The sequence below is a fragment of the Opisthocomus hoazin genome, chromosome 6 (assembly GCF_030867145.1).
Source record: "Opisthocomus hoazin isolate bOpiHoa1 chromosome 6, bOpiHoa1.hap1, whole genome shotgun sequence".
NCBI classification, from domain to species: domain Eukaryota; kingdom Metazoa; phylum Chordata; class Aves; order Opisthocomiformes; family Opisthocomidae; genus Opisthocomus; species Opisthocomus hoazin.
The window spans coordinates 54335863-54355772 of record NC_134419.1 but is presented as its reverse complement, the minus strand read 5'-3'; the positions used below and the strand labels follow the sequence as shown (position 1 = coordinate 54355772).

General features: G+C 53.7%; 1 protein-coding gene across 2 annotated transcripts in view; it reads left to right on the top strand.

Annotated features, from left to right (window-relative positions):
* Positions 1–439: 439 nt before the first annotated feature.
* The window catches only part of UNC5B (unc-5 netrin receptor B), a 57128-nt gene continuing 37657 nt past the window's right edge, over positions 440–19910 (top strand). For both annotated transcript variants that reach the window (XM_075423164.1, XM_075423163.1), the window contains exon 1: positions 440–561. In XM_075423164.1, coding sequence (XP_075279279.1) covers positions 468–561 — 94 coding nt within the window. In that variant the 5' untranslated portion in view covers positions 440–467. The remainder of the gene's footprint in view (positions 562–19910) is intronic.

The following is a 19910-nucleotide window of genomic DNA, read 5'->3' as shown; positions in this document are numbered from 1 at the left end:
CCCGCAGCAGCAGGACGCGCCGCTCCATGCGTGGAGGGGTCCCGCCGCCGCGCTGCTCCCCCCCGCGGCGGGGCACGCCGGGGCTCGGGGAGGGGGGCCGGGGTGGTGGTGATGGGGGGGGGGCACCCGGCTCGGAGCGCGTGGCGGGGCTCCCCCTTGTGCCCGCACGCCCCCACTGCAGAGCGGGCTCCGCCGGCCGGCGCTGGGTGCGGTGGTCCCATCCCGCCTCGCAACCCCGCTCCCGGCTCGGCTCTGCACCCCCCGGGACGGGGTCGGCAGGCGGTGAGGATGGGGATGGGGGGCGGTGGGGGGGCTGAGGCCGGGAGCGGCTCATGGCAGGCGCGGGGCGGTGCAGCCCCCCGCCCCGCCCCTCGGGGCCGCGCCCCGCCCCGCCCGGCGCCGGGCAGCCCGGCAGTGTGGCGAGGCGGGCGGGCAGCAGCGCTCCGCTCCGCTCCGGCCCCGCCGCCATGCCGCCGCCCGGGCCCCGCCGCCCCGCCGCCCTCCTCATCCTCCTCCTCATCCTCCTCCCGCTCCTGCTCCGCCGGGCGCTGGCCGCCGCAGGTAAGGGGGGGACGGGGACGGGGCAGGAGTTTCTCGGGGCGGGGGGCAGCGTCCCCCGCTGCCTCCCCCCGGGAAAACTTCCCTGCGGTTTACCCCGTTTTAGCTGCAGCTGGGGGGGGAGGGTGGTGTGGGTGTGGGTGTCCAACCTTGGGCACTTATTTCTTTTTTTTTTTTTTTTTAATATAAATGTTGAGGGGAGCTGAGCCGCCCTCGGGGCCGAGGGGCTGCTCCCGGGGATGCTCCCGGGGGTGCTCCGGGGAATGCGGGCTGCCAGCGCCGCTCCCCGCCCGCCCTGCCGCGCCGCTTGCTTAGATTTTTCATATATATATATATATATTTTTTTTTTTTTTTTTTTCTTGGAAAAGCAAAACAAACGCAGCCCTGTTTGTAGTGTCGCCGGCTGCGATTCCCCAGCGGGGCAAATAACTAATTATTCAGCCTGGATGTTATTTTTTATCTGCTTTTTTATAAAGCGAGCTCTTGACGGCCGGGCCGCGAAGTGGTCTTTTCCGATGGCTGTTCAAAGTTTCCTGTGCGCAACCCAATCTTGTGATTGAGATGCACTTAGATCCAGCCCTTCCGTTGGTAATCCCTGCCACGGACAATAAACAGAGGCGCGTCTCTCCTGCTGCCCTCTCTCGTTAGGACTCCTGTGATCAAAGTCAGCCTTTCCCCTGTTCCACCCCCCCCCCAAACTCACGAGCATCCTCTGCATTTCAGGACCTTGTCCTTTGCCATCCTCCGGCGGTGGCAAAGCAAAGGTGCCGGTGTTTATCCTCCTGGTATAAAAAGATGTCCCCGAGCACAGAGCTCGGAAGTGGAGCCCTATAAAGTGGGATGGCTTTTAGAGGCTGGATGAGACCATAACCGTAACCGTTTGGACTCCGGTGATGGGCAAGGTCGTCAGCCCCGTGGGAACTCGGGAGAAGAGCCCATCGGTCGCTTCCCGCAGCTTCTAGCGAGGGTTTGAGGATGTGCAGCACGGATTTGGCTCGTTAGTAGTTAAAAGCATCTCCTGACAAGCTGCTTTTCCAGGAAAATGAACCAAGCCTTTTTTTCTGAAGCGTAATTAAGGTGACAGGAATTTTGGGGAGGGAGTTTAATTAGATTAATATTTTTTCTGCCTCCGCCACACAAAGATCTAGTGTGTTTCGGCAAATGGAAAACAGAAATGCCACTATTGACTTACTCAGTGGCCTGGACGTTGCTGCAGCAGCATCCTCCGACCAGAAAATACTCTCTGTTTGCTGGAAAGGGAGAGGTCTGGGAGCTGGCAACTGGTGTCATGCTCCGGTGGGAGCTGTGCCATGTCGTAGGGGTGGGCAGCGAGGGGCCTGGAGGCTCGGCACTGCGTGGGATGCCGCAGATGGCTGCGGCTTGGGAAGGCTGGATTAGCCAGGCTGCTGTGGGTCAGGGTTTAGCTCTGGCCAGGCAGCCTGGAGCTGCTGGGGATGCTGAGGGGCAGAACCTGGATGGGTTGGTGGTGCAGGACCCCCGTGCCTGGCTCTGTCCCACACACTGCGCTTTATTTTTGCATGCCCTTTATTTTTGCATGCACCAAGTTCACACAGGGGTTGAAATAAAACTGAGCAGGAGGGAGGGAACGAAGAAGAAAAAACAAGTTAAACCTGCCTAAGCTGAATCAGTTTGAGTCCTGGATAGCTTTCTAAAGGTATGCTGTTAATCTGGCATCTGTAAACGTGTATAAAGTTTTTAGCTGTGGTGCTATAATTGGCGTTTCTCCGGGAGTGTTGTGTAGAGATTGCATGTGGTGATGCGGAGGAGGGAGCAGAGATGGGTGCTTAGCCCCGGTGATAATCTGCTCCCTTCCCCATCTTTGCCTGGTTTTAAGGAGGGAGGGAAAGGCATCACCCAGGAAAGAATTTTCTCTTTTAATAACAGAGCACGTACATATTGTTTGTGTTGGGTTTTGCAGCGGGGAGGGGAGAAATGTTGCTTTGGATCGGGGTTTGCAACCCAGAAGCAGCTGGAGCGCTCATCCCCAGGGCTGCTGCCGTGCTCGCCTCTGCTGCTGGGGGAACCCCAGCTCCCACCCGCGTCCCCCCCGCGTCCCGGTCCTGGGGCTCTGCCTGCCGGGCTCCCCGCCATGCTTCCTTCTGCTTGTGTGTGCTGCTCTCCGTAGGAAAACAACTCAGTGCGAGGATTTTTGAGCTTGCTTGAGGTCCTTTCCCCAGGAGGCCGGCTGCATGGAGGTTGCAGAAGGGCTGCCAAAATCCAGAGGGTGATGCCGGAGGGGGGCTTAGCTGACGAGGGTGCTTACGGACTGTCCTTCCATCCCTCTGCTGTACCACCGTCAGGAAAACACCTGGGGAGGGAGGGGGAAGATGCCATCCAAAGAGCTCGGCGCTGCTGTCCTCCCCGGCGTGGGTCGGGGGCTTCAGTGTGTCAGTGGCAGGAGGCTGCCTGGCTGCCACCATCATCCTGAGCGGGTGGCGGGGGGAGAGATGCTCCGAGACCTGTTGCTTGTCTTCGGCAGAGCCTGCCCTTGCAGGAGGTGGAGGCTTGCTTGAGGCCAGCGGTGTGTGGAAGGGTCTGCTTTGGCTTTTTGTCTCCTGCTTTGGCTTCTTGGTTACAGACCTCGCTGTCTTAGAAGTGGGTGCTCTCTGTGCGTGATAGTGGCAGAATGAAATAATGAAACAACAGAAAAAGGAGAGAAATGGAAAAATACTGCTTTAGAGAAGGCAGAATCTCTTGGAAGTGATAGTTGGGGGGTAGGGGAGAAATCCAGATTGCATTTTCTCTGTTTGGAAATCAAAAGCGCACCACTGCGGACCCAGTAAGCAGCTCGGAGAGTCCAGCTGTGTCTTTTATCTCCTTTCCTGTGTAAGGTCCCCTAGGTCCTTTTGGTGCTGTGCATTGCTGGCTCCTTTTCCATCCCTGTCCCAGCCATACAGGAATAAACAATAATAATAAAAGAAAATCTGTGTTTTGGGTCAGTTAAGTAAGCCAAGATGATGCAAAGACTGTGGTTTTGCTTCCATTTCTAACAGCAGCAGCAAGTCCTCAGCCCTGTGGCTTTCTCCCTGCCGGTGAGTTTGGGGCCAGTGGGATCAGCCTGGCAGCCCCGTAGGCTGTCGGGAGAGTCCGTGAGCTGGGCTTTGCTCGGCCAAAGCCGGGCTGGCAGGCCGGTGCCGGGGAGGCGGCAGGAAGTGCCAGGCTGCGAGGTGAGGACGGAAAGGCTATATGGAGTCTGCGAGGAGTTCATTACAGCAGATGTTGGTGCCATAAAGCCACAGGTTCCTACTGTTTCCTATTCGCTTATATCCTCCTGGCTTTAGCGATGCTAATAGGAGTGAAAACATTTATTGGGGGGGAGGGGGGGGCATGCATAAATCACCAGCCCATTCCCTCTGCCCGCTGCTTCCATCCCACCCGTGCGTCTCACCCTGGGAAGTGGGGAGATTAATATGGGTGCAAGGGATGCCTGAGCCGTTTGCCGACTGCCATCAGCCCCGCTGTGGCATTTTAAGGCCCATTGCCTCCGATTTTGGTTTTCCTGAATACACAAAGATGTAATTTGCTATAATCAGTTGTATTGTGCAAGCCACCCCTGCTCATGAGTCAGAGCACGGTGGCACTGAGCTGACACAGCCCTGGCCCTTTAGATGCTGGGGGGGGGGGATGTCTGTGTCCAGTGGCATGAAGACTCATTCTTCCTGCTGTTCATCCTGGTGTGAAGGGAGCTTGGGTGATCCTTCCCTGGCTCTGCCAGAGCTCAGGACCTAACAGAGGCATTGCATGAAATGCTTTCCCCCCAGACCAGAGCCTCTGTAGTGCCCCAGGAGCAGTGAACCTGTAGCTTTTGAGTGATGGGTCTCCTCACATTAGGCTGGGGCATGGGAAAAAATCCTGTATGACCTGCAGTAGGGTTGTACCAGAGCTGGGAAATGCAGAGCTTGGACTGGGGAAGAGGCAGAAAGCCCCAGAAAGCTGCTCTGATGCCTGGTTTCACACCCGCCCTCTGAGGGACCTCTCTTGGTGGGAGCCTGGATGCTCTTAGCTGAATGCAGCACCTTCCCTAACACTCCCTAAATCCTCCGTCTTGCTGTCCCCGCAGGCTTGGCTGACGCTTGAATTTTTACTGTCGAGGCAGTTTTGGAGTGTGGGTTTCCTTTTAGCTTCACGCTGGGGGCCCGGCATGGAGGGTGATGTTGTTCTTGAGGGTCCCAGTTGGGGTTTGGTTTAAATCACTTTTGGTCCCATTGGGGAGCAAAGTGCTAAAAACAGGGGAGAGGGAGCCAGAAGGCAAGCAAAGCATCCCGGCTGCACGGAGTATTATTTTTGAAGCCTCCTGGTTTTTCGGAGGCCTGACTCACAGTGCAGGAATGCGCTGGGCTGGCAGCCCCGGACCTGCTCCTTGGTGGAGGGGAAGAGCTGCCGTCTCCTCCTCCCCAGCCCGTTCCCCATGCCCTCTCCTCCCAGACCGCCGGGTTGGGCTGGTAGCAGCCACGTGTTTGCTGAGCTTGGATTTTTAAGGGAATTTTTTTTTTTTTTTAACTTTCCCTTTGCTATTTGCTTTTTCAGGCAGGGGCTGGTTTTTTTTTGCTGGGGCTGGGGCAGCTCGTCGGGTCGCAGCAAGGCACCTCTGGGTTGCTCTGGCTGGTTGGAGGGGAGGGAATCGCAGAGCGAGCCCCGAGATCAAACACGAGCCAGGCTGGGAAAGGCTGGGCGAAGCCACACTTGAAAACGAGGAAAGGGAAGGGAAGCAGCAATTATTTAGTGTGGGGCTTGCTCCAGCGTGTCCTGCATGCTGCCTTTAATCTCCTGCAAGTCCCTCCCTGCTGCAGCCCGGCACGGCCCCGCTTGGGTCTCCTCTGCTCCCTGCTGCATTTGGTGGCTTCTCCCAGACCTGCTGGCTCGGCTCAGCTTTTGCGGGGGCTGTTGCCTGTTGCAGTGAGCTCTTCCAGATCCATATGGGTGTGTTACATCTAGGTTAGGTTTGTAGTGAAATGCCCAGGATGGTGGGTCCTGGTCCTCGTCCCCAAGCTGGGGGTCCAGGTACCAATACCCTGTGTAACTTGAGGGGCGTTCAAGCTGCGAGCCTTAATCCAAACTCTTGGTGGTTGGGAGCGTACCTTGGGGCAAATCTGGTAAAGGGACTCTGATGACAAGTTTGGCTCCCTGTGTTTCTCAGGGTAGGGCTCCATGGAGAAATTCAGGTGGGGAAGGGGAAAAAGTGTGCAAGCAGAACAAGCCGTGTGCCACCACGATATTCAGCAGCAGGCAGGGTGTCTTACAACTGAAGAGGAAGAAAATGTTTTTGTCTTTGGTGTGGCCTTTGTTTCCCATCCTTCCACAGTCCCGTGCTCTGCCGGGTCCCTTCCCTTGCCTGCCTGCCTGCCTGGAGCATCGATGGAGGCCACTGTGTCTTCCCTCCTCCTGCTTCAGCCCCTCTCCAGAGGGGACTGCTGGACAAACCTTGCCCATTTAGGTGCTGGGAAATATCCCCTTTCCAGCCCATGCATTGCTGACCTGACTCTGCTGCGAAGAGGAGGAATTACTGGGTCCCGGGCCCTGGGGGTGGTGCAGAACTGCCTGGGGCACGTGCATGGGGATGGCAGGCGTGGCGGTGGCACCCGAGTCCCAAAACTGGGCTGTGACCATGAGACAAGGCTTCCTCCAGGAGCCGGATTTATGCAGGCAAAGTATTTTTCAGGACGCGCATCCCATTGCTTACCACACAGGGCTCGGTACAGATGGATAGGGATGATGTAGTCCCCCAGGACCTAAAAAGCAAACGTTTCGAGCTCGTTTTTTCTCCTTTTAGCTTTGCTTGTAGTTTAAGTTAAAGGCAGTGCTGGGTGTTTTGGGGTTACTTTGTGGGTTTCTTTGTGGGTTTTTTTTTTTCACCCTGGGAAACGGAGGACACCAGTTGAGACACTTTAACTAAAGAGCTGTACACCCAGTTACACAAGGACCAAACTGAGCAGAGCTCTAGCTTCAAACTTTCGAACTTTTCTCTGCTTGCATTTGGGTCTGGGCTGTCCCTTTCTCTGGAGGAGAGAATCCTTTCTCACGTAGGGCAGAAGACCTATATGGATTGGCAGAGCACCTTAGGGGGTCTCCTTCTCTACCTCCATCCCTTTGATGCACAAGTCTGATCGGCAGCAGACCGTAATAGACCTCTATACACACAAGTAGCACAGCTGCCCTCACCTCTCTCCCCTATTTATTCCTGTAAGAGCCAGGAGAAGGAAAAGGGCTTTTTTCCCCTACGAGCTATCCCTTCGCTGCCGAATACCTGGGGCTGCGAGCATGGGCTGTCCTTCTAATCGGTACAAAACCCTCATCGAGCCAGATGCAGAAGTCAGATCCCGGCATCTCCCATGCTTCTGGGGGGTCCCGCCAGTGTGGTTTCCATAAAGGTCCCATGAGTAACCTTTGCTGCCCTCCAGCTCCCCGCCTTCACAAGCCTGCGCCGAGTGCAAAAGCTGAGGGATTGTTTCCCTTTGAAAGAGCGTGGAAAATCTCATTTTGAGATGTTTAATGCATATTAGATCCATCTGCCTTTCTCTTGAGCGGAGGCCACCGCAGGAGGAGACGCAAGGCCCTCTGAGTGCAGATGCCTGGTGCCCAGGCGGGCTTTGGGGCTCTGCAGGAGTGGTGCTGTGGGCAGCATCCTTGACCAGAGGATCTGTGGAGGTGGATAGCACGGGATGCTAGAAAGAGAGGAGGGGGGAAAAAAAAACCGCCTCCACAAAACTTCCTGGGAGATGGAGGAATGCTCTTGGTATTGATGTCACTGCATGCAGGTGCAGGGTTGTTTCGGATGCTTTGGCTTGCCCTAGCGATGGATTCAGCACACCTTGATAGATTGAACCACATGGCACTAGGGCACAGGTAAAGTGTGCGCAGGAGAGTTTGAGCGCAGGATGGTGTGTGGGGAGTGCTGCTGCATGGCACAATGGTGCATCCCTGCCCCTTGAAGTTGCGTGGAGATGTATGTGGTGGCTGGTGAATGATACAAACCCATCGAGGGGGAGGCTTGCACTGGGCAGGGAGGCGAGAGAGCGACTGAGATGAAAGGAGGCCTTTTTCCACCCTGACTTTGTCCTGCTGTTGCTTTGTGAGTCTTCCCTTTTGCAGACCAGCTCTCCTCCTTGGGAGCTGCCACCAGCCTGGAAATTAGCCCCAACTGCCACCTCTTGCCACGCTCCCTCCTTGGTTGGCAGCATTTAAATGCCTCTGTGTTCTCCTCCATGACTTAAACAAGGAGCAGTATGGACTGTGTGCCTCTGAGTGGGCTCCTTGGCGTACCTGCATCTCCTGAGGTGGTGGTAGGCTGGAGGGACAGGGTGTTGTAAAACAAACCCAGGCTTCCCGGCCGGGTGGCTTGAGGAGGTGGGAAGCTATTAAAAGGGTTGTGTTGCATTGTATAGCGTGGGAGTTTTCCCTTAGGCAGGAGGTTAGAGAGCCCAGAAACTCCTCGGGACAGATTTAAATGGGAGAAGGGACACGCCTGGTCTGCAGTGTTGCTGTCTCCTCCTGTTTGAGGTTGCTGTCAGTGCGCGTCCTCAGTGCTTTCTAGGTTGTGAGGTTTTGGGCTTATTCATGACCACTGGCACACATGGGCACACCCACCCAGCAGTGGCTGAAGGTACCAAGAAGGTCCTCAGCAGAAGACCTTGCTTCATTGACTGTCCGGTTTTCCTGTGGACTTGCGTGATGTGCTGGGAAGTTGTAGTTCTTTGTACAAGTGAAGGTGACCGCTAATTGGAGGACCGAGAGTGATCAGGATAGAGGAACAGGGCTTCAGAGGGTTTTGTGGAGATGGAGGACTAGGGCTTCCTTCCATTGGGGTGGTCGACTCTGCCATCTTGCAGGGGTCTTGTCCCTGTCTTGCATGCTCTGAAGGCTGATCTCCTCTGCATGCCTATTATCCCCTGTGGAGACCTCGCCATCCTACGCTGTCACCGGGCGGTGTTACTGGTTCTGTTTGGGTTGGCTTGAAGAACAGAAGGAGGGTGTTTTCCAGCAGCCAGAAAGTAGTTGCTATTTAAAACAACAACAAAAAAAATGTGGTCTGCTGCTTGCTTTTCATCCGTGTAGCCAAATGGAGCCAAGCAAGCATCCCCACCCTCACCTGGAGGGGCATCTCTGAAGGCTTTGCAGGGCCTGCAAACGAAGCTAGTAATTAGTGCTGGTCATGAGGGTGGATCTTGCAATGTGGCCATGCTGTCTGCTGTGGTCTGGCCTGGGGCCATCGCCTGGTTTCGGATGGCCGCTGCCCAGATGTGGGATCCCAGCAGCCTCCCTCCACCCCTGTTTATTCCAAACAGGCTGGGGATGCTGCTCAGCGTATGGGTACCTTCGCCTCCCTGCCTGTGTGACTCTTTTTACAGTTGCTGGATGGTGCTGTGGTGGTCCTGCACTGGAATATTATTTTGAAGGTTTTTCTTCCCCCCTTGACAGATGTGAAATGTAGAGACATGCCTAAAATGAAAGCATGGCTCCCAAGTCCTATTATACAGCAATTAAAAGTAATCAGTGGTCTAGGTCATTGCATTGGAGACTGAGCTCGTTGAAGGGTTTTCTCCTCCAGCCTGCCTTGGAGAAGCTTAAACATCGCGTCCCTTCTGCTTTCTGGGGCCTGACCGGAGGACATCTTCCTAAGGCGGTCAAGTATTGCTGAAAATCTGCATTAGGCTGGAAGTCAGCTGTTCTCTGTGATCAGGAGCTCCTCGTTGGGGCTGTGGCATCCCTGTGTGGCTCTGTAGGGTCTCCTCTGAGTTGCACCAGTCTGTCTGCTTTGGGGACATGCGCTTGGTGACATGGCGTTGCTGCTGGGTGCACGCCCGTCTCCATCGGCATCGCTGGGGCTGCAGGGTAATGGTTTTGGCTGGAAGGAAGAAGAGGTGGCAATTCAGGCTCCCCTGCCACTTCCACCTGGGTCTGCACTTCCTCACACCCTCCCCTGGTCTTTAGGAGGAGTTGACTGACGTGGTTGTGGAAGCACATTTTCGTGGAGGATGTGTGATGCCGGCTGCACATCATTTGGGCTGCTTTTCTGCAGTCAGAGCCCTGCAAATGCCAGCTTCTGCACTCTGGCATTGGCACTAAAGGGATTTGTTTCAGGTGAGGGGATTTGACTGCATGGTCGTGCAGCACAGAGCTGCTGGGGTGACCGGGGTCCAGAGTGATGAAGCTGGGATACGGGCTGCCAAGGGCTATAAAACTTCTATTTTCTCCCCCTTTGCAGTTCCTCTTTTTTTCACGTGTGTTTATGCTAAATGAATTGCTACTGGTGACTGACTAGTCCGTGCTTGGGTGAAGCGGGCAAGGCTGGGAGGTGTGGCTGTGGAGCTCTGCACATTAAAATCCCATGGTGCCGTAGCCCAGGGATCCCAGCTTTGCCTTGAAGGAGTTGCAGCCACACAGTTAATCCCTGTCCCAGGTCTTGGCTACTTTGGCTACCCTATTACATACGTGTCTGTATGTGTATATATGTGTGTATACATATAAAACAAGGTATTAAGGCACATATTTCAGACCCTAAAATCTGTACACCAAGATAAAAATATTGGCTCTGCCCAAAGCTAGAAAAGAGAGATCCAAAAGCTGGGAAGAGGACAGGGTTTTCTTTGGGCTGAGTGGTGACTAACGAGAGTTGAGTTTTTTAAATGAATGCTTGGGATAAACTGGTTATGCAAACCAGGGCGAATTGGGCAGGTTCCTTTGTAGTTTGCAACAAAACCCCAAGAGTCCGGGGCGTGTTGGGGCTGGTCCTGCTGGGGATAGAAAAAGCCACGGGCCGGCTTTGCAGACAAGGTCCCAGCCGGTCGGGAAGGATCCCAGGGGATAAGGGGTAGGGAAAGCCACAGGCTACTGCAGGGCCTCATCTGTCCAGCTAAAACCTTGAATAATGCTGATTTTTTTTTTTAAGTGTAGTTTTATAATACCTGCTTAGAGGAATTCATGCTGTGCTCTGCTCCAAGAAACTGTCAGGCTTGCTGGTCGCGTGCCGCTGAAAATATATAAATTCAGAGGATGTTCGGGTTTTTTTGCTGTGGTGTTCACCGGCCGTGGCTGGGAGGATGGTGTGGGGTACGCAGCACGCCAGCAATGCTCGGTATGCTTTGCAAAGGCAGTCGGGCTCGCAGACCACAAGGCTTCTGGTTTCTATCACAGCCTGCGCTGTTTTGGCCGGGGGCATCCATCCATCCATCCATCCACCCCACAGCCCTCCCAGGCTCCGCGAGGCTCCTCTTGAGTGCGGCGCTTTAAGGATGCTAGAAAAAAGAAACAGATACGAGGACCCTTGTGAATTTTTAGCTTCATCCCGCGACGCGGGCTGGGGGGAGGCGATGCCTTGTGTGTCAGTAAGCCAAAGTAACGTGCCATAAAAATCCCTCTTGCCGTTTCCTGCTGGATCGGTCCTCTGGGCTGAACAAAAACCGGCTTAGGCTGCCATCATCTCTTTGCGGGGAAAAGCCTGGCTGCTGAATGAAGCAGAAAATTAGATGAGAACTGCCTAACAGGAAAAGAAGGATGACTTTAGTATGCAAAGAAGGGAAAAGAGGAGGTGAATTGCTGCCCAACCCCGCCAGCGGCCGGTGCCTGCCCTTCGAGCATCCTCTGACCACCAGCACCTGGCAGTGCCTTGGCATCCATGTCCCTGCATCCTAAGGGCTTGCTGCTGTTTCTGTCTTTTCCTGCTAGCCGGGAGGGATGAGGCTGGAGGCACAACCAGGGTGGCTTATCGGTGGTCCCCAGCTGACTGGGGAAGGCAAAGCTCCGCTTGCAGAGTGGGTTTTTGCTGTGCACACGCTTGCTGCATCCCCCTTTCCATCTCCATATACCGATGACGTACCTGGCTCTGTTTTCATTAGTATTTATGGACTGGCTATAAGAAGATGCAGCAGATCCAGCCTGGCTGTTAATGACCCCTGTGTGAAATAGCAAAGCCCACTTAGCGGTCTCGGCCGAGGGGTTTTACTGCAGCCTCTCCCGGTCTGCCCGTGCCCATCACTCTCCTTCCTTTACAGAGTGATGGGGGAGGCTGCCGGCACGATTTCTCGCTTAAAGAGAAAAGGGTTTGGATTTGTGTGCCTATGGGAGGCAAGGGAAGGAGAGTGTGCGCAAGTCTATGGAAAGTGTAGAGGGGAGAATGCAAACCATATGTTTCTGCGAGGGTCAAGTTGCAGAGCTAAAACCAGCAGGGAAGCAAAAGAAGCTGGAGTCCTGCAGTTTGGCTGTGCTTTGCATCCTGGTGGGTGGGGGGGTATCCAGCGTAGCCCACGGAAGGATGATTTTAATAAAGAAACCCACCCTAAGAGATTATTTGGGTCCCAGCCTGGCACTCTGCGGTGCCACTGCTGTCCCGTGTATTTAAGGATGGGGTCCAGGACTGTTTCCAAGCCCTTGGAGCTCCTATAAATAAACAGCAGAGATGCTGGGAAGAAGCCCCTCTGGGTTGCCCCAAGTTAATGGCATTTGCAAGTTTGATAGGAAGTCAAGAGAAGAAACATTTTGCAGGGAAGGGAGTGCCTGCAGCTTGCTGGAAACACAAGGCTGTGTTTGTGCCATGCACCATGGCTGTCCTTGTGTTCTCCTTCCAGCCACGGAGAGGAGCGTCAGATGAAAAGATCCATTTTCCCTTCTCGGAGTGGAAAAAGTTATGTGCAGGCAGCCCGGAGAGTTGTATAGACTTCAGACCTGTGTGATGTGAGCTGGATTGAAGTGCTTTTAAAAAGAAATCCGAAAATAGGGGGAGCGGCGGGGTCCCACAACAAACTTTTTTAGCTGGGAGACATCTTTTGTTTACAAAACTAAAGGCATGGAGACAAGATCTGATTCTACGGAGCTGTTTGCAACCTGTCAGCTTGGTAACCATCTGCTCGCAGCCCATGGGGACCGTGCTATATATGGGATGCGGGAGGAGAGAGGCAGTGCTGTGGCCCCCGGGAGCAGATGCGGGCTCCAGCCCCTCTGCAGAAGGGACCATGGGGCACAGCATCTCCTTGGCCCATGCACCAAGAGGAGCTCCTGTGCCTAAGACACCAAAAATCCTGATGCATTTATCTTTTGGATGTCTGCCTTACTTGGGTTTTTTTTGTTTGTTTGGGGGAGATTTCTTTTTTTAGCTTGATTTTCTAAAAAAATCCAGGTTTTGTTTCTTTTTGAAGTTGTGCTGTTTGTGTGTCTGCAGCCCTCCCCCTCTTTGACTCAGAAGTAGATGTCTCGCAATTAAGCACCTGCCTGATTAGGAAATTAGCAATAAAGTTTTTATCTAGGCGAGCTGGTCAGCCAGTGAGAGGGATCTATTAATATCCCACTAAAAAAACCTGCAGCATAACATTTTCCACCTACTATTGGGGAACACAAACACCACGTGGGCATGAGTATTTTGGGCAGCAGATCTATAGGAAAGCAGGTTTCATTCTGCTGTTTATGTGGCCGTGTAGTTTTAGCTGAGATGGGGTGCCTCCAAATACAGGAACCAAGTCAAATGTTGGAAAAACCGTTAGGCAAGGTGAGAGAAGTGCTGAAGGATGCCTTCAGGTCATGGCAAAAGAGGCTTGTTGGCAGACGACCTGTAATTGTTGCAGAAGGAAATGATCCTTCACTAATGATGGTTGAGGGGCTGAAGGGGAAGCAGGAGGAGAGCCTGGGTCAGCCAGGGAGAGATGGGGAGGGAAGCGTGGGCTTGCTTGTAGCCTACACACATGCTTTGGAAGAAATTGCTTGGCATGTTGGATGTGGCAGTTTATCAGGGCTTGCTTTGCCAGCATGTGTAAAGAAAAAAACAAAACAAACCCCCCAAAACAGTTGAAGACATTTATGTGAACTGCAAAGGTTGGTGGAGTTTGGTTTTTCTTAGATCTTTAGGGCAGGTCTTTATCGTAGGTCAAGGGTATTCTGCAGCTTTGGCTTTTCGTGGGTTTGGGCAGCAGCAGTCTCTGACCTCTCTGCAGATGGAGCATCAAGGGGAGAGATGAGGGGAGAAGAGCATCTTCCCGTTGGCATGATGCCAGCTGCTTCTGCAGGTCCTGAGGGTCTCCGTGGGGTTTGATCTGGCTGGCATTTGTACCTAGATACGTGCTGTAATAAACCTGTCCCTTTGTCTGCTGGCAGGGTGGCTTCCTGGTTTGTCCCAGGCGAGCTTCCCAGGAGATGCTTTAAGCCAAGAGGCACCGAGTCTGGGGCAGAGCTGCTCTGGAGTCTGGTCACTTGCTTGGTGAAATGAGTCCTTGTCCTATTGCAGAGTTCTCTGGGTTTTAAACCATGTTATTTGCAAAGATGGTCTCTTAATGCAGTATGGAAAGTGGCATGAGAAACCGTGAAGAGGTTTTCAGAAAGGTGGTGAAAATGGGAAAGCAAAGCCATGTTCTTCCAGGACCAGGATCTTTACTCCAGATAAAACACAGATGTAGAGAAGATGGCATCCCTTTTAATTTAAAAAAACCTAAACCTCTATTTTGAAGCTGCTGAGAATGTGACTGCCCCTTGTGATGTTTCACAGCTGAGATCATTTCTGGCTGAGTTAATCCACTCTGGAGGTTTTAGTCTCAATCTGTCTGTACGGGTGAGCTCAGAATCTGAATTTTTCCATGGGGGGGGGGGGGAATCTCAATAATTCTAGACCAAAAAAAGTAAAGCTATGAAGAAGCATCACTGAAGAAAAGACTTTCAGGTGTTTGGGTGAATCGTAATCTGGAGCTGCTCTGCTGTAACTAACCACACACAGGGAGAAGTGAAACAAGAAATGCAGAGCATTTGCTAAAAGAGCATTAGCGAAAGGTAGAAGGAATTACTCTTCAGAAAGACATATTAGGCATTATTTTTGGAGTAACTAAATTTCATAAGTGCTTATTTAAAAAGAAATTTAGTCCATTCACTGTATTACAGACGTTTGGAGGAGATATTAAGTCCAAGGCTGCCTCTGGGAGCAACTGAGACTCAGAGCAGGGCTTTAATTTCGGCGGTGTATCAGTGTAATAGTATTGTTTGTAAGCTTCTGTTGCCACATGAAAGCAATGTTGCATTATCCTGGCTGGTCCTAAAAGCAGCAAACCAGCCAGAAGAGGCCTGATTACAGGGCAGCAGCTCTTCCCATCACTACAAAAGAATAGACAATAGAAACTGGGATCCGGTTTTAGCTCCAGTAACGCAATGCCCTCCTTCTGGTGGTCATGTCACATGCTGCCTGAGTAATTCCGAGCCTTGCTCTGCCTGGAAAACCGGCCTCTGAGGCAGGGAGCGATGGTTTGGACTGGGTGATGCTGGGATCTGGCACGCTGCTGCCGGTGCAGGCTGGTGGAGATGGTGCTGTGGGTAGACCCTGGCTGAGGCACGGAGCTGCAGATTTGGGGAAGGTGGTGGCCCTCAACATTTGTGGGGATGGTGGTGTTGTAGAGCTGGTGGATTGTTCATTGGGGTGTCATCACCCCTAGAAATGGGGAGAAGTTTGGCTGGAGTCTGGGGTTTTCATGGAAGACTGAGCCTGAGGTGTTGTTGGAAGAGGAGCTTGCAAAAGCAGTTCTGTGGTCGCCGCTTGCTTGTGCCATAAGCTTGTCACCCATGCATGGGGGGGTACTAAGGCATGGCAAATGTGGATTTTTTTTTTTTTCCTCCAAGAATAGCTAACTTGACCTGTGGGTAGCTGCAGGACATGGGGGACAGCCAGGAGCTGCACAGCCTCCCTTTTGGATGTGGTTCCTGTGGGTCAGGTTACCATATAGCTGAATCATGTGCTGCTTCTCGCCTTTCTGAGGTGGTTTGGAAATAGGACAGGGTTTTGTCTCGAGCTTGTTTTGTGTCATTTGGCTTCCCTAGCTTGGGGCGATCCTCATAGGATTTAATAGGCGAACAGAGAGCAGGGGATTGCTAAGCGGAAGGTGGATCCCTCCAAGGTTGTGCTGCAAGCTTCATCTTTGCACAAGGCATGGAGAATGCTCCAGTGGAGTTATTTCTTAAAAATCAGTTACAAATCACAGCCAGCTTGCTTTGAGATTGGAAATCCACCTCTTTGGGGTGGGAAACTGGTGCAGAGAAACCCACGGCAGAAACCTCACGGCTCTTTGTGCCTGGGACAAAGAGTTGGTTTGGAGTTACAGGGAAGAAAAGGAGCTGGGTTGGGGGGGAAGGTGTTGTAAGATTGGTACTGGGACCTGGACATAGCAGGGGGGAGGCAAATGGGGCCATAATGAGCAAACACATTGTTGGGGATGATTGAGGATGCTGGCCCCGGGGGAGAAATCTTTCACCAGCCTGATAGTGGTATGGATGCTGATTTTCTGACTTTTCTGCAGCTTTAAACACATGAAAGACAAACTTTCCCTGAATGTCTTGGTGGCAGGAGATGGGTGCACAGTATCAGCATCCTCCTCCTCCTCCCCTGAGAGTGTGTGCCAGGCATGCTGCCTGGCCCACAGATGAACCCCAGACCTGCTGCCATCCCCCTAGCCTTTGGCCTCTGTTTTTTTTTAACCTTATTTTCCCCCTGCTCATTCAGTTTGCAGTTAGGAATACCTTTTATGTGCTGAAGACTTACGGTTCAGCCTGAATCTGTTATCAGTGCAGTGTCTGATAAGTTTTCTGCCTCACAGCCCTGGGGAAGAGCAAGAGCCTGTTCAGGGTCGCTGCAATAGATTTTCCTCCTCTTTCCCAGCTGCCTAGGAATAGTGTGATTTTTAGTTACTCTTTAACTGAATGGAGTTACTTTCATCAGTGGAAAGAAAAATGCATGTCCTAGCCAGCGTTGTCCATAAAGGCTGGTGATACCTCTCCGTGCTTTCATAAATTCATAAATGGGTGGCAGGGCATGCTGTTAGGAAAGAATAAACCTGATTATTCGGGTGATGAAGAAGGTGGCAGGGGAAGGATGAAGGGTTTGTCTCGACAGGCTGTGGAGCTGGTGGCCTGATCTTGGATGTGGAGACAATTGAGGGGGGTGGTGGTGGAGAGGCGTGATGGTTTCATGTGGATGGCATGAAGGGGGAGTGGTGGAGGCACCAGGATACTGGATTTTGCAAGAGGAGAGTTACTGAAGCATCACTTGAACAGGTTTGCGGTGGGGAATGGCACTGACCATCCTCTGACGGCTGTGAGAGGTGAAGTGCAATGCCCGAAGAGAAGGGTTTTTCCCCAAGCTGACGTCTTGCCACTCTCCTTCCCACCCTGCTCTCGGCTCTTGCTGGTGGGGTGCGGTTGCAGTGCTGGGCTCTTGGAGAGCCTCCCCAGGACCTGCTGCATGTGGGGTGTGGGTCGGTGGGTCGTTTGCTCAGTGAGAAATTAAAGTCTTGTCCACCCATTTGGATGTGCCTGGGTGGCTGGAGGGATTTGTGGTTTAAAATGGTGTCAAAGTGGGCATTTGGGGCAGCTTTGCCTGGGCAAAGTGAGGATGTGGCACTTCTGGAGCAACCTCTGCCCAAAACCATGGCACTCGAGCTAAAACATACATGGTGGGGGATTGTGCCACTGTCCTGCCTCTACAGGGAGGGAGATACGGGGGTCACCGTTGCAGTTTGGTAGGCAGGAGGAGGTACCAGGTGGCGTGGGATGCTGAATGTCTATGGAGGCGGCCTTGTGTGCATTAATCAACGAGCCTGCAGCTCCCCTTTCAAGCTGTTATAGCCAGAGTTGAGAGAGTCAATCCATATCTATTTAAAGCACTTCAATAAATAAAGATACTAACTAAAATCACAGCGGCCCTGTGCTCTCTCCTTGCTTCTAGGATTTCGCTTCGCCCCACCATATTTGCCTCTGGACGTATCTTAAAGCAAAGGAGGGGAAGGGATGGGGACCATCAGGAGTCTCCCGGTTTGGAGACACATTTTCATACGAACGTTTTATTAAAGGCAGTTTCCCTGCCTTCCCGATGGTGTGTGCTTGCTTTTTTCTGTGGCACGGAGGTGACAAGTGGGAAGCCGGCTTTGCAAGCCCTCTGTAATGCTAATAGGAGCTGCAGGTTGGCCTCCCCGGAGTTTTTTTTTCCCCCCCCCTCCTCCTTCCCAAAGACTAACCAAGGAACACTTGTTGAAGGATAAAATTGAAAAGCCCATGGCAGTTTATTTTGAGGACAGGGTGTTTGCTTTCACATCATGCTGAAGGGAATTGCTCTGCTACTGTCAGCAAATAAATAAAATAAGAGCTTTGTTTTAAATTAGACTTTCTTCTGGTAGCTAATTAGGCGAGCTGATACCTGCAGTTGCATTACCTAGGCATCGACTGTGTACCGTGCATATTTGAGGCATATGGCTGGTGTCGGCAGCTTCTGAACTTCATTAGCCTCTTATTCTTTTTTTTAAATATCCCTTTAATTGGAATCAAATTCCTTGGGGCTCTGATGGCATCAACAGAGCCCTCCTTGGGTGGATGCCTGGAAGCCCTGGCAGGGATGAAGCTGAGGGTTGCTGGGTCTCGGGTGTCCGTGGCAGCCATGTACCTACGGCACCACGCAACGAGTACAAATCCACCGTGGGTGCTGGCGTGAGGCTTTCCAGTCACAGTGGGGAAGGGTCTGGGTTCCTAATTGCAAAGATCGCCACTTGAAGATCTTTATGGGTTTTAGAGCATGCAGCCCTTGTACCTGGAGGGAGCTGAGGGATTGTGGGGCCGGAGCCATGGCTCCTGTCCTGCCTGTCAGGAGGAAGGCCAGCAGCTTGGCTTTCGCCACCTCTCCTCACCTCTCCTCACCACCACCCCCCCCCCGCCCCCGCAGTTATTAGACTGCTTGAAGGTCCTGTTGGTCCGGTGGGTGATGGAGACCAGCCCCGGGCAGCTCTAACGCCGGTGTCTGAGTGGAGCCCATCACCATCCTCACCGCGGAGGAAGTCTCCTTGGGGCCAGTCCTCCTCTCCCTCCCATCCTCCCGTCTCGCAGGGTCCACAAGCCGAGCCGAGCCCTGAAGGTCTTGGGCTTTTTTTGGGGTGGCTCATAGCCCTTGCCCCCATCGTTAGGAGAGGGATCGGTGCCTGCAGCCGGAAAGGCTGCTCCCCCAGGCTGTCACCCCCCGGCCCAAGACCTGGGCTTTTCCCAGCGGGACCAGCCTGGCCCTGGCTCCTCGCTCGGCTGATTTTTGGAGCCGGCCTACCCAGGACTTGACTTTATGGGGAAATGAAGCAGAGCAATTATCCCTGGGATAATTACGCGGCCCTTGCGCAAGGCGGTGGGTGCTTCCGAGCCCTCCGGCCGCCCCGGGAGCGGGTGCTGGCAGCTCGGCTGCGAACGTGGCTCCGTGCGAGCAGACGGAGCCGCGGGCGCCCACCCGCCGGGGTCCCTGCCCTCCTCCCCTGCCCCGCTTCTGTTCGTTGTGTGCAGGGGGACATAGCTAGGGCGGTTCTTCCTCCCACCCACCCCCTCCTCCGGAGCTGTTGCAGGGGCAGCCCCCATCCCGCATTCCTCTTTGGGAGGAGATAAGGATCCTGTCTGGCGCCGGGGTTTCAAATGCGCTCCCTGATTATCAGCAGGCGCCGGGGCAGAGCCCCAGGCAGGAGATAAAGAGGGGAGGGGAGCGAGGAGAGGGGGCTGCCGCCAGCCCTGCCCCCCCAGCCCTGCCCCTGGCCCCTCCGCTCCGCACCCGGCCTCCCTTCGCACCCACGCTGCGCAGGGAAGGGTTCACCCCGCTTGGAAGGGTCTTTCTTCCTTCCTTTCCTTTCCTTCCTCCTTTCCTTCCTCCTTTCCTTCCTCCTTTCCTTCCTCCTTTCCTTCTTTCCTTCCATTTTTCTTTCTGCATGCCCCTGTGGCCTCCTGGCTGCCAGAGAGGAGTTGCAGGCAGGGCTTGCGCGGGGATGAAGAGGGCAGAAGATGGCCTGAGCTCGGCAGCCTGACTCATTGCTTTCCATCTTTGCTGAGCAACAGATTGCCTCCCAGCACAGCGCTTTGCCTCCTGTCCATGGCCGCCTGAGGTTTTGGCTCAAGGATGCCACCACCAAGCACGCAGTGGTGCTCTCCTGCCCAGGAAGGAGGGACACGCGTGGCCAACATCACGTGCAATGGGGCAGCAAGGGCTGTGTTGTGAGGGACATTGCTGTGTTGTATGGGACGCTGCCGTGTTGCACACAGCCCCCACCAAGCCCTTGCATCACACCTCTGCAGGTCCCCCACCAGCCTCTCAAGCTGGGCTTGGCCATGGTGCCCTCCAAGTTGCGAAAGGTCTTTATCAGTCACGTGGGCTCTTATCATCCTTGTGTCCCGGCTGTGGCATCTCTGTATGCAATTAAACCCCATGTGTCTCCTCTCTGCCAAGGAATCTGGAGGCGAAGGAAGACGCTTATCTTCCTGCTGCTGGCTGGAATGCTCTTGCAGCCCAAAGGCAATTCTCTGCTGCGCTAATACTGATATCTGGGGGGAAAGAAACAGGGAGTTTTGCCCTCTCTTTTCACTGT